The 13498-nt window shown below is 65.6% G+C and overlaps 1 protein-coding gene across 1 annotated transcript; it reads left to right on the top strand.

The window, feature by feature from the left end:
• The first annotated feature begins 68 nt into the window (after nucleotides 1–68).
• TROAP (trophinin associated protein) lies at nucleotides 69–9767 on the top strand. The gene is given in 16 exon segments (XM_024205638.3): nucleotides 69–768; nucleotides 1926–2157; nucleotides 2857–3017; nucleotides 3624–3717; nucleotides 3987–4105; nucleotides 4588–4802; nucleotides 5145–5191; nucleotides 5805–5962; nucleotides 6260–6353; nucleotides 6493–6617; nucleotides 7163–7261; nucleotides 7541–7615; nucleotides 7851–7958; nucleotides 8092–8514; nucleotides 8517–8867; nucleotides 9154–9767. Coding segments are annotated over 16 exon segments (2634 nt in total). The 5' UTR covers nucleotides 69–531; the 3' UTR covers nucleotides 9250–9767.
• The last annotated feature ends 3731 nt before the right edge of the window (nucleotides 9768–13498 follow it).

Consider the following 13498-nt stretch of genomic DNA (forward strand, 5'->3'; position numbering starts at 1 on the left):
AGTAGGGAATTGTGCAGAGCTGGGGGGGCCTGGGGCAGGGGACAATGTGGTGGATGGCAGGGAGGAGACTGGGTTGGGCAGAGATTGTAAGTAGGTGCAAACGGCGGGGCCTCGGCCCTTGGGGTGTGGGTGAGCTTCCCCTGGGGCCGGCGCTGGTGGCAGCGACCCTGTGGCTAGCGCTGAGTCTTCGCCAGCGGTGCAGCTCCCTGGCTGGCCCAGAGGTGCATTAAATGGGCTAGTGAACTGGGGCCGACTCTGCAGTGGCCAGGATCCAGCCACACGGGGACTCTCCTGTAGCCAGTCCCCAGCCGGCTGGAAGGGAATTCCCCATGGGCTAGTGCTGCCAGCTCTGGTCTAGCCAGGGGGCCAGACTTGAGCCCGTCAGTGGGTCTCCTCTGGCGTGGTGGGGACTGGGAGGTGGTTACACGCTCTGCAAGTTAGACCCTCTTCAGCTCCTGGGAGCCTCTCTTCCTCCAGGTGCAAATGCCAGGCAAGGTGCTGCAGTGACTTGGCTTGGTGCAGCTGTCAAAAATGGCCCAGGTCAGGAAGAGTCCGGAATGGGTTTCCTTTGCCCACCCACCTCGGGGCAAGTGGAAAGGGAGCTGCTCCCTGGACGGGAGCCAACCGCAGCTGGGAAAGGAGAATGAGCCGTCTGCCTGGGACGGGCCAGACACACGGAGCCACAGCAAGATCCCTGTCCTGTCCAAAAGCCGCCTGCCCCCGGACTTCCAGCAGCTGCACCAGGCCTGGGAGAGCCAGTTCCAGAAGGTGAATGGTGGGGGAGGGGGAAGGTTTGGACCGGCCTCGAAGCACCATTTGTTGGCTGGTCCCTGTGCCCGGGAGAGAGCTGCATGGAAAAACACCTGGGGCATGACCGAGAGACAGAGCAGGGCCCTGTGCCAGGCTGGCAGCTGTAAAGCCTAGACCCCTGTTTATCTCTCCTGGGGGTGGGAGCTGGTACGCTCGGCTCTCTTCCGCAACAGGGTCCTGGTGCCCGTGTGCTCCCGCTGATCCACAGCCCCCGCTTAACAGGGGCAGGGCAAACTCTGGTGCCCCAAGCCCCCAGGAGCGCGGTGTGACATGCGTTAACTGCCCAGCACGTTAGCTGTTGATCGAAGCTTAAAACTCTTCCCGGGGGTGCTTGTTAGCAGACAATCCGACTCTGGTGCATCTGATCCTGGCTGGTCCGATGTGCTAGCCAAGGCCCCCTCTCTCCGGGTCATGCTGCCATGGCTGTGATCCACTGGGAGCAGAGCAGGGTGTTCCAAGCCCCCCTGCCGCTGGGATGCTGTGTTCTAAGCACAGAGTAGCCCAAGTCTGTTGTGCTGCAACTCCGGGGCTGTGGACAGGCTGGAGGGGAACGCCCCTGCTGTGACGCTTGCATGGCACCAAAATCCTTGTGAAAACGAGTGTGCGGAGAAAGGAGCGGGTGAGAGCGAGGGGCAGGGGAGACCGACCCTGGGTTCTGTAGCTGGCTTTGGGACAGGGAGTGTGGTGTAGTGGTCAGGGCAGCGGCTGGGAGTCAGGCCTCCTGGGTTCCATTCCCATCTCTGTGACTGATGATGTGTGATGTCAGGCAAGTTGCTTCCCTGCCTAGTGCCTCAGTTTCCCCCACTAATGGGGATGCGTCTCCTGCTCCACACCAGAGAAAGGGCACACCGCGTCCACGCTTGTTGCTGCGGCGAAAGGCTTCGGCAATGGGGAAAGGCTCTGGCAGCGGGGTCTGACACTCGATAGCAGTGTAGACATGAGAGGTGCTGCTTGGGTGCGTAGAGCCATGTAGGGGCACTCGACTCGCCTCGGCTGGGTCTCGCTGTCTATGCTGCCGTGTTCGTGGGGTGTGCAACGTTCGTCCTCTGCATGCCACCTTCATCTCCCCAGTGCTGCTCCTCGCCGCCTGGTGACTGTCTTTCTGTCCTGTCCAGGGGAAGGCTGCCAGTAAGAAGCCCTGTACACAGACCTGTCCCTTTAACCTGACCTGCAAAGGGGACAAGTTCCACGTTGTGCCCTGCGCTGATATGGCTGCAGCCACGGAGCCGCCGGCGGGATCCCCCAATCCGCTGAGCAGAAGCCAGCCCAGAGGCCCCCTGGAGGAGATACAGCTGGGGGCAGCAGCGCAGAAGAACGCGCCAGGCAGCAGCGTCCCCAGTGGCAAAGGTACCACGGCAGGGCCGAAAACCACTGCTGGTGCAGTCCCAGCCTCTGCCAGCAGGGGCCCCCCGCTCATTTCCTGACACACCATCTCCTGCTGTGATGCTCTCACATCTCACAAGCTAAGCAGGATTGAGCCTGGACGTGGGGTGGATGGGAAACCTGGAGACAACTCTGGGAGCTGCAGGGAACGGTCCTGGCGACTGGTAATTGGTGCCCTTCGCACTGAGTCAGTGCTGGCCCTGGACCCCGGCGTGGGGCTGGGGTGCTCAGCTGTAGGAACAGGGCAGGGGGATGCTGGGCGCCCGGGGCGCTGTGCAGGTGGAGCACCATCTTTCTGATGAGTGGTGAAGCCCAGGGACTGGCTACCTCTGCCAGGTGCCGCGGCACATTTCCCAAATGCCCAGGCCCAGAACCCGGGCTCTGGGACACGTGTCCTGGCCCAGCTCCAGCTCCGGTAATTGCATTCATTGCCCTGGCGATGTCGGCTGCCTTTGGGATTCCTTGGTGTCTAGTCCTGCAGGGTTGCTTTGCGCTGTGAACTGGCGGCAGCACTCTGCCCCAGAGGTGGCCGCATTTCAGTGCAGGGTGATCTTGTAAAGCATTTTGGGGTCCTTCAGGATGAAAGACGGGATGAGGGGGGGAAGTTACCTGTGGGTTAGTGGTTCCATTTCAGCCCCTTGACCACCGTGGTATCTCTTGCAGAAGTGGAGTTCGTGGCTGACCCGGTGGCTTTGGCCAGCATCCTCTCCAATGTGGGGCTGGCAAACGGCACGCTGGGTGTGGCCAGGAAACCCAGCCTGGCCCGGCGGGTCCCTCTGAGGGGGAGCAGGGGAAACTCGGTCCACGCCAGCGGGAGCGCACGGGTAAGTCCTGTGCCCTAGGGCCCAGCTGTGGAACCAGCGCCCAGCTGTGGAACCAGCTCCCTGCTGACGCTGGTGGCCGGCTTGCCCGCCCTGTTGTGGATCCACCTGGCTCGCTGGGAGCTCCGGGCTGAGCTGGGGCCCTGAGACGGGCTGTGACAGCACTCAGCAGGGTCAGCACAGGTCAGCTAATGCTGATGGGCCGCGAGGGGAGGGGGCTCTTCTTTTCAAGGGACAGTGTTATGTCCTCCTTGTAAGCACCCCTTCAGAGCAGGTGGGGCGGCTTGGTGCCCAGTCTCCTGGGTTCTACCCCAGCTCTGGGAGGAGAGTGGGGTCGTGGAGGTGGGAGTCCTGGGTTCTATTCCTAACTGGCTACGTTGCCTCAGTTTCCCCATGTGTAAGAGGGAGCCGATGGCCTCTTTCCTAGGGTGGGCTGAGGTCTGAGCTCCTTTGTCTGTAAATTGCTTTGATGTCTCGGAAGTTCTGACTTCTCTGCTTTTCTCCTGACCATGGCGAGCTCGCAGCCCCCTCGCATTAGAGCTTTGCTAAGGGTGGGTCTGAGACCCACCTTCCTAACGGGCCTCCCCGGCTGCTTCTCTCTTCCCCCAGACTGTGAGTGGCTCCCTGTACGTGGCCTCAGGGACCCCTGCCTTGTGCCTGGATCCAGCCCGCATCTCCTGCTTCTCCCGGCTGGCGCCTCAAGGTACAGCCCCCTGGCTCCTGCAGCTGGGGGCCCGGACGGGGGCGGATGGAGCAGTGGGTGAGCAGCCTCCCCAGGAGGTGACCCCTTGCTGCAGGAAACTGCCTGCCTGGGGGAGAAGGGAAGGGAGCTCGGCACCGTCTGCTGATCCTGGGCCCTTCGGTGTCGTTAATACAGCGTTGATTGCTCCCCGGGCCCGCTCTCGGCTCTGCCCCCAGGGGCACTGCCCCCACTCACCGCCTGACTCCTGCCCTCTCTGCTCTGGCCCCCAGATGCAGCTCGTCGAGCCACACGGGATCCTGCTCAGCACCGTGGCCTGCTCCTTAAATCTCAGCAGATCCAGGCCCTGTCGGAGACGCTGAGGGACCTGGGGTCCCGTGCCCAGCCCGCGGTGAGTGCTGGCTCCCACCCTCCTCTCTGCCTGGCTGGAGATGCCACGGTAGGGCACTGGGGCACCCGCAGGGTTTGGAGGGGCTGCACTGGGTCCCAGCTCTGCAGAGGGGCGGGTGCTGGAGGAGGCGGTCTACCTCCAGTGCTTAAGGAGCCGCTCAGGGGCTGACAGCTGGGAAGGGCCTCGCGGGGGAGGGAGGGTGCAGGGGACTCCTTGTATTAGCCTGGTTCCCTGCGCAGCCCTTGGCACTGGGATCCTCTGCTCCAGAACCCGCCCCAGTCCATGCCTGGCCTGGGCCAGCTGCGCACTGCTCCCGCGGCCCCTCGGGGTGGGTCACCGTGGGGCTGGATGCGTTCCGTGGGCGATGGGGTGCCCGTCTCCAGGGTGGCTCCGACGCACCAGTCCCTTCAGGTGGGGGCAGGGCGCTGTGGGTACCATGTGCCTGCCCAGCCCCCCTTGAACCAGGGTTCTCTCGGCGCCAGGGGCACCCCACTCTGCAGAGACTTGGCACAGGGGCGAAGGAGGCGTGTCGGGGGCGCCCGCATCCCATTGCCACAGCAACGCAGCGCGAACCAGCCGGGAGCCAGGAAGCCGGCGGAACCAGGGACCAGTCCAGCAACGGCAGGCCGGGGTCCTCGAGCAATGGCAAAGCAGCGGGGGGCGAGGCTGGCACTGGGGGGCAGCGTGCAGCCCACAGGTGACTGGAGCGCGCCATTAATGGGGAGGGGGGAGGAACATACCTTTAACCGCCCATCGCCACTCTCATGGCTCCATGATCAGCTGGGGGGTGCCGTTCCCAAGGAGCATTCCCAGCCGGCACTGGCCCCGTCGCCTCGTCTGGAGCCAGGTTACAACGGATTAGATAGCGGGGCCCTGGTATGTGCTGACACCCGGCCACCTTGCTACACACAGACCTCAGCCCCCAGCCCCCTGCTGGGATCCTGAGCCGGGGAGCCTGGGACTCGGGTGGCAAAGTGCCCCACGCCTGCCCTAGCCGGCAGGGGTGGGGAATGAGCAGGCCATGTTTTCTCTGCTTCAGCAGCGGCTCAGCCTCGAGGAGGGATCCTATGGGAGCATCACAGACAGGTAAGAGGCCATGTCCTGTTTGCCTGGAATAGAACCCAGGCGTCCTGACTCCCAGCCCCCCTGCTCTGACCCACCAGACCCCACTCCTCTTCTAGAGCTGGGGAGAGAACCCAGGAGTCCTGGCTCCCCAGCCCAGCCCAAGTCCCATCTTGCCTTATAAGTGATGCAGTGTTGGGCACTTCCACAGGCTGCCGTGATTCCCTGGTCATGCGCCCCGTCCCCCGCCCCATGGCTGCTGACCAGGCTTGGAGGGGTTAGACTGGGATCCGTCAGTGTCAGGATGTGGATGTCACTGGAATCCGCGGACGTGCCACCCATTGGAAGTGTGGCCAGGCAGAGCCAGAGTCTCCGGCCGGCCCTTCCTTCGCGGGGCTGGGCGCGTGATGTCCATGGTTTGTCTTCTAAGCGTTGCAAACGTTTTGAATCTCAACGTCTACAGACACCAAGTAATTACTCTCCACTCCGCCATTGTCTGACCCTGCAGCTCTGAACATTTAAATCCCTGGAAATAGGGGAAAACGCTTTAAAACCTTGACATTAGCCATTGGCAACGTAACCGAACTGGACTCCTACCAAGCCACTTGCTGACCGTCTCCTCTCCCCCTCCCTGCAGAGGAGTTCGTGCCGGACCCGGACGCCCTAGCCAGCGTCCTCTCCAACATGGGGCTGAGCCACGCTGCCCTGGGGCCCACAGGGAAGCTCAGCCTGGCTCGGAGGGTGCCGGTGAAGGGGCCACGGGGCGTCCCGCCCTCCACTCAGGGGAGCACCACGGTGAGCTGTTCAGGGGTCTCGAAGCCTGGCCCTCGCTGGGCTCATGTCTCCCGTCTGGATCCCGCTGGGGCGCTTCGTGGGATCCACACCCGGGGGGCTGGCACCGGTGGGGCAGGAGGATTCCAGCAGTGGGCTGGCCCCTGCAGCCGTCCCTTGGCCCAGCCAGCGCCTGCAGTGCTGGGGGTTAGGCACAGGCGGGGTGGCAGCAGCCCAGCCCGGGGGTTTGGGGTCGGCCTGGCCCTTGCCATCTGCAGCGCAGAGGGGGCTGGCTGAGGCTGCTTCTCTCTCTCCCCTCAGGGCAGCAGGACCTCGCTGCTGAGAGCCCAGGGCAGCGTCCCCCCGACGGGCGACTTCGGCCGCACCTCCTGCTACTCCACACTGGGACTTAAAGGTACAGACCCCTCCCCCGCGCCTGGGGGGGAGCTGAGCGGGGAGGGTCTGTTTGTGCTTGGCCTCTGGGGGTTGCTGCTTATGCATGAGCCACAAGTCTGTGCCAGGGGTCACTGCCCTCAGCCTCCCCTTCTCTCCAGGTGTTGAGGCCCCGGATGGTCTCCAAGCAGCCCAGCTGGCAGGCACGCCCAGGACCCGGGAGATCAACCGCTATTTGCCCTTTGGCTCCGCCCGGAGGGTGCCCGTCACGCAGCCCCAGTCCCTGGTTTGTACACTCGGGCGGGGCAGGGGGTGGGAACCTCCTCAGGGAGGGGTCAGTCTGTGCAGCTCCTGTCACCCTGACCTGTCAGAGCATCGCCCTCTGCTCAGCTGCTCCCCACCCTCACCGAACATGAACCATAGATGGGACTCGGACGTCCCCTGGGGTCTGCCCAGGGCCTAGGGGTTAGAGGAGGGGGCTGGGAGCCAGGACTCCTGGGTTCTATCCCCAGCTCTGGAAGGGGGGAGGGGAGTCTAGGGGGGCTGGGAGCCAGGACTCCTGGGTTCTCTCCTTGGCGGTGGTGCACTCAGTCTCTCTTCCCTATCTGTCAGGCAGGGAGCTGCCAGGCTGGACCCTGTTCAGTTCTGCCTGGGGTCCGTGTCCTAGGGTGGACTCACTGCAGCGCCTGGTTCTCCAGCCGGGGGAGCCCGAGACGACCCTGGCCAGTCCATGTGGGGTCTGTTCCCTGGGGTGCGGGGCGGGGGGCAGCCCCAGTCGGACCCAGCCCCGTGCGCTAGGTGCTGTCCACATGAACCCTTCTCCCCTTGCAGCGCAGCACCTGCTTCTCCACCCGCCGCCTGGCCGTCTTCCCCCGCACGCCCCGCACCGCGGAGGCCCTGGACAAGCACCCAGCCCAGGGAGCACTGCAGGTGGGAGAGGATGGGGAGTTGGGGGGCAGGAACAGGGATGGATCCACTTGGTCCCAGGGTGCTGTGCCTGGATGGGGAGGGGCCCGGCTGTTGGGGGGACAGTTGCCCTGCTCAGGGTCTGAGGGGTGGGGTGCCCCCTTGCTGACGGGTGGGCTCAGGTCTCTGCCAGCCCCTGCCTCCCTGGAGCTGAGGTGAGCCGGGCTCCTGCCGGCAGGGTGGTGGGGGTGGCTATGGCCCATTGCCCTCAGGCCTTTGCTGACATCATGTTCCCATCTCTAGCCCCCAGCCAGGTGGGCCGGTGGCCTCTCCCCGGAGCCCCGAAGCTCTGACCCCGATGAGTCGGCCCTGCCCTGGGTGAGTGCCCTGGGCTGGGGGGGTTGGCCCAATGCCAGCTGAGCCTGTCTCCCTCTGGGAGGGGAGGGAAGGGGGCTGCAGTGGGTCTGACCGATGTCATGGGGGCTGCATGACTGCCCCCCCATCCTAGCTGAATTCGGGACCCCCCCACATGGCAAAGAGCGGGGGGGGGGGGGGGCGGGGGGGGGGGGGGGGGGGGGTCTGGTCCCACGCCGCTGACGGTGCCTCCCCCCAGGAGAAGATCGTGGTGCGTCTCTTTGGGGACGGGGAGAGCCAGGCAGCCGCGGAAGCGTCGGTGAGGAAAGCGCTCGCCCGGCCCGGCGAGGGGAGCAGCAAGGCGCAGGTAGGGGGGGCCTGGCTCCTTCTGCCGGCACGGGGGGGGGAGCCCCCAGTCTCCCGGGGAGCAGCCTGGCCAGAGTGGTGATGAGGCTGGGCTGGGGGGTCCTGTTCTGACTCTCGCTCTCTCCCCCCGGCAGCGCATCGAGTTTCTGACCCGGCTCCTGCGGAAGGAGGTGGAGGGGGCAGGCGGCTCCTCCAGCCTGGAAGAGCTCCAGAGCCTGCTGGCTACCTGCGCCCCGTCGCCCGGGCCCCCCCGCACGCCCCTTCCCCTGCCAGCAGCCGGCGTCAGGCCGGAGCGACTCCCCTCCCCCTCTTCGGGCCAGGAGCCTGGGCTGGGCCCTGCCAGCGGGACGACGCCCCCGGCCAGCTCTGCTGCCTTCCCTGCTGCGGGCACCACACTGACCTTCTCCTCCCAGCGGCCCGTCTGCTCCCACCCCCTCATCCGCTCCCTGAGGTCCCCCGCCGCCAGCGGGGGCGCTGCAGGTAGGACACGGCTCCAGTGCCCCACAGGGGAACCAGAGCCTCTTTGGCCCCCCCCGGTCTGCCGGCTACCTGGCCACTGAGCTGCTGGGGACTGGCCAATGGGGCGCTGGCTCCGATTCATTGCTGCAGCCCCTGTGGCTGGCCGGACGGGGGGGACGGGACAGGAAGGACTGTGGGCCCCAGGCCCCCGGGCAGCTCACGCTCACTCTCTCCTGCAGGGGCCAGGGCTGCCCCCACCACCCCCCCGTCCCGCGTGGCCCTGGTGAAGCAGCGGCTCGGGGACCTGCTCAGCGCCCCCCAGCGCTTCCAGGAGGCCTGCCTGGACGACGAGTGTGCCTTCTACACGGGCCGGCCCCCCGCCCGCCTGCCCCCCGCCCCCCGCTGCTGCACGGACCCCGTGGCCACGCTGCTGCAGGCCCAGGAAACCATGGTGAGTCGGGGGGCTGGATGGGGGGTGAGAACGCTGGCCCCTCCCTTCAGTGTTTGTTTCCTGGGGTCTCCTGCATTCGAGGGGGTGGGGGCTGAGCCCTGGTGCCAAACCCACCAGTCCCCGGGGAAAGAAGAACTGAATCAGGACTCCTGGGTTCTCTCCCAGACTCTGGGAGGGGTTGTGGGGGTGGGCGGGGACCAGGACTCCTGGGTTCCCAGCTGAGGGCACTGGGCAGGGGAGCGTGTGTCACAAGGTGAGATTCCCAGCCTCTGTCTCTCCCCTCCAGCACTTTATCCCCATCATGCGGCCGGCACCTGGTGGCCCCCCGGGGGAAGCCGGGAGCTCACTACAGGCAAACCTGCCACCCCAGCCCTCGAGATGATGGAGGGGAACCGGTGCCCACCTGGGTCCTGCACCGGATCTGTGCCCCCTTGGCAGTGTCGTCGCAGCGGCTCCCCCCAGCACAGGTGGGGCCTGGCATGCCCCCCCCTGCGTCCCACCAGCCGGGCACCTCCCGTTCTTTGTTCTGGGGGCACGGGGGGCAGGCCCCTTGTCACCCCTGCTGCAGCCCAGACACCCCCTCCCTGCACTAGCCTGTCGGGACCCCTGACCCGCGGGTTGCTTGTCTAGCCAGCCCCCCCGACCCCTGGCTGGAGGCGCTGCCTCGAGCACTGGTGGGCGAGTGCGTTGGCCCAACTGCTACTCGGGCCGAGCCTATCGCGTCCCCCGCCCTCCAGAGCTGCCAGCCACCCCCAGCCCGGATCACAGCCGCTCGCCCGTGTGATCTGCAGGCCCGTCAGCGCCCCCTGCAGTCTCCAGGACCTCCCTGTGCCTAGGCCCCGTCCACCCCTCTCTCTATTTATTACTAGCCCGGGGGGCTGGGAAGCCGCAATCTCCATTTTGAATGACGAGCTGTCTGTGCCTATGGCACTCTAATAAAGTATTGTTTACACTTGGCTGTTATTGTAGGGTCTCCTGTTCGCTATAGGCCCTGCCCCCCCCCCGCACTGGGGACTGCCGTAGGGCTGCGATTGGCCTGGGCTCCGGATCCCTGGTAGGACTGAGACTGACCCGCTTGCAGAAGTGTTAACCTGTGGAACAAGCTGCAGCAGGAGCAGGGTCTGTCCTTGGCATTCCCCTGCCCTGGGAGCTGAAGGGGGCAGGGACTCGCCTTTGCTGCAGCCTGGGATCGCCAAGGGGGGGGGAAGATGCCCAAACTCCAGGGGGATCACTCAAGTCCTGGGGTGCCTGTCCCCTGTGCCTGAGGCAGTTACATTTCCAGGGCCTTGGCAGCTGCCCCCCTTCCATAGGGGCCTGGCCCTGGAGCAAAGGGGCTGCAGTAGCTGCTGCTGGGGTGGAGCAGAGCTGCTGTTCATCAGCCTCCCAGAGCTCCGAGCAGGGGCAGAGGGAAGTGAGAGGGCAGCTGGCTCCCCCCGCTGGGTCCTGGGAAAATGCCTGGTCAGGGTAGGCGCCGCGTTTGCCTCTGCCCAGAGCTGGCTGAACGTCGCAGGGCTTTGCTTGGCAGATCTCGCCTGCAGAGGGGAGCTGCTGTGGCAGCCGCTGGCCACCGGGCAGCAGCACAGACCAGCCAGCTTGCCGTCTAGCCAGGGCCCAGGGGCAGTGACCCAGCGGGCGTCTGTGCCAGCAGAGAGCCTGACACCCCCCCGGGCGAAGTGTGGGCCGGGCAGCCAGCAGTCTGGGCTGGGGGGGGCAGGGGCAGAGAGTGTGAGCTGGGCCTAGGACTCCTGGGTTCCATTCTCACCCCTTCCCCCCCCCCCCCCCCCCCCCCCGCCTCACTTTCCCCAGCTGTAAAACCAGAAGGATCCCAACCCCCCTCGGGGGGAATAATGACCCAGGGCTCACCAGAGCCCCCACAGCAGCTGGGTGAATACCATCCCTGTGCCCAGAGGGGAAACTGAGGCAGAGATGCACAGTGATTTGTCTGAGTCCACAGGAGAGCCCCGGTCCATCTCAGTTTGTGTTGTGGTGCCCGTGCCTGGCTGGGCTCCGAGAGCATTGGTCACTGGGAATGTGGGGTCAGTGTCCCTAGAGGCTGCACCGAACACCCTCCTGCCCCTGCCGGGCTCCCTCACCTCCACAAGCAGGCCTGGGCCGTGTGCTCACCGTGGGCCTTGTCCCGTGAGAGTGTTTGGAAACTTTCCTGCGTTCTGCCCCATGGGGGGGGTCCCACTAGCCCAGCCCAGGTTCACATGGGGGGAACCTGCCAGTGCTGGGAAAGGACAAAGGGGGGCCAGCCCCAGCCCCCCGGGAGCGCAGGAGAAAGGGAGATGCTGGGCTGGGTGAGAGAGAGGGGAAGGGGGGACGCATAGCCCCTGGCAGGGGGAGATGAGGGGTGCAGGGCGTCCCTCAAGCAGAGCAGGATGGGAGGGTGGTGACCCTGGAGCGCATGGTGGGAGGGGTTGGGGGCTGCAGGGAGCTCCTGGGGTAGCACCCAGGGACGCCAGATCTGGAGCAGGACCCGCACGCAGAGCAGAGCGTGGCCCTGGCCCAAACAGCCTCCAGTCCCAGCCCTATACCATGGGCTGGTGTGCCCCCCTCCCCCAGGAGCCGGTGGTTGATGGGGGGAGAGAACAGCCAGGAAGAGACAGGCTGCGGGGGGGAGAATCCCCCCCCCCCCCCCGCCCATGCTGCAGCGGATGAGCGAACGCCTGTCGAATGCCTGGCCTGGCGGAGCCCGGGGCCTTGGCCCTGTCTCAGCGCTGCCTTCCCAGCCTGATCTGCCAATTACCGGCGTCCCGGTGCGGCGGGCGGGGAGCTCATTACAGCCGGGCGCTGCTCGGCAGCCATCAGCACGGTGACAGGGCCAGCCGGTGCAGACGGGGGGGGGGGGACACGGTACTGGGCCCGTGTGTGCACAGCCTGTCTGCCAGCACACGCGTGTGCACCTCGAGCATCACCGCCCGGGGGGGAGCCGGCAGCCTGCAGGCAGTGCATTATGGACGTGCTGCAGACAGGGTAGGGGGCAGGCGTGTCCTGCTGGGGCACCAACCCACAGAAACACGTGTGCCCGGAGCTGTCACAGCCACTCGGCAGGCCCCGCTGGCTGGTGGATGCGCTGCACATGCTACATGTATGTACAGGCAGGGCTGGGAGACAGACACGTGTCTAACACGACTGGAGCATGGATGCCCAGGTCATGCTATGGGCATACAGACAAACGTGCGGGCAGGCACGCTCCCCATTCAGTGCAGGCTGGGGGTGGCCACACTGCCCCCCCCCCCGACACCCAGGCACAGGATGAGCACACAGCGCATGGGGGTACCACAAGGGACCCAACTGCTAGTGTGTGACACTGCACCCCCAGGCTGGATGGCAATGGGGGGGGACACTGCAGCCCAGGCTGGATGGCAATGGGGGGGACACTGCACCCCTGGGCTGGATGGCAATGGGGGGGGACACCGCCCCCCGGGGCGAAGGGCACTGGGGGGGGGTTGGTTGCTTTGTCTCTCAGGGCCGTTGGCAGGGCGAATAGGAGAACTAGCAGGGCTCAGAGCTGCCAAAGCCCAGGGGTGCTCAGAGCAGGACGAGGGGTGCATCAGTGCGGGGGGGGAATCTGGGGAGCGCCGGAGTGCCCCATCTATGGCTCTCCTCTCTCACCACCATCAAAGCCCCCGGTCCCCTCCCCACGGCTGCCCCTCATCTGGCCTGGGTGGGATCAAGGGGGGATCTTGTGAAAAACACCCCAGTGAGATGCACGCCCACCCCTGTGCAACGTAGTTGGTGCTCAGCTGCCTCGCCCCACCCCAGCAGTGGCTGCATTTCCACCCTGGGCGCGTGAGTGTTACTGCCCCACTACCGCACATGCAAAGTCGCACTCACCCCCCCAGACACTTGTGCTGACCAATGTGGTTAATTAACACTAATTGGCCAAGTAAAGGGGCTGGAATTGGAGAGGGGTCTGGGAAAAATTTCTTATAGCTGTGATCACCCTGACAGCAGTACCCTGGTGGGACCCCAGCACTGTGAACTTCCCCACAGCAGTGTCCTGTGTTGCGAGCTTCCTGACAGCAGTGCCCAGGACCTCAGTGTGGTGAGCTTCCCGACAGTAGTGCCCTGTGTGTGCCCTTCTCAGCAGATATGTCGCTCCTTGGCGAGGACTCCTCAGTGGTCAGCGGGGGGGAGGTGGGGCACCCCCAGACCCTGGGGAGACAGAGAAGCCAGGAGAGCCCCCAGCCTGGGGCTGGCAAGGAAGGCAAGAAAGCGCCGGCAGCCACCTTTGTGGGGGTGGAGGGGCCATGAGCATTTGCGGGCCAGGGAAGGAGCCAGGATCCTGGAGCAGGGACTTGGTCACACATGTTAAATGCCTCAGCGGGGGAAGGGCGGGCAGGCCTGCAGCAAGGAAGGGGTTAACGAGAGAGGTCAGGCCCAGGCCCAGAACCCTCTTGGCCTCAGCCGGGGTCTCTGGCACCCTCCAACCCCCCCCCCCCCCCCCGGCGTCGTGGGCGTTGCTGGCTTCTGTTAGTGCCCAAAGATCCTGGCTGGCCCCATGTGCTGCGATCTGGGACCCAGCCAAATCCCAGCTCAGGGGATCGTCCTTCCCTTCGGGGCTCCTCCGTCCCGTCCCGGCAGTCTTGCAGTGTGGCGGTTAACCAGCCGCCGCGCCGCGCCCC

The sequence above is a fragment of the Terrapene carolina genome, unplaced genomic scaffold (assembly GCF_002925995.2).
Source record: "Terrapene carolina triunguis isolate 2854851 unplaced genomic scaffold, T_m_triunguis-2.0 Scaffold35062, whole genome shotgun sequence".
NCBI lineage: Eukaryota > Metazoa > Chordata > Testudines > Emydidae > Terrapene > Terrapene triunguis.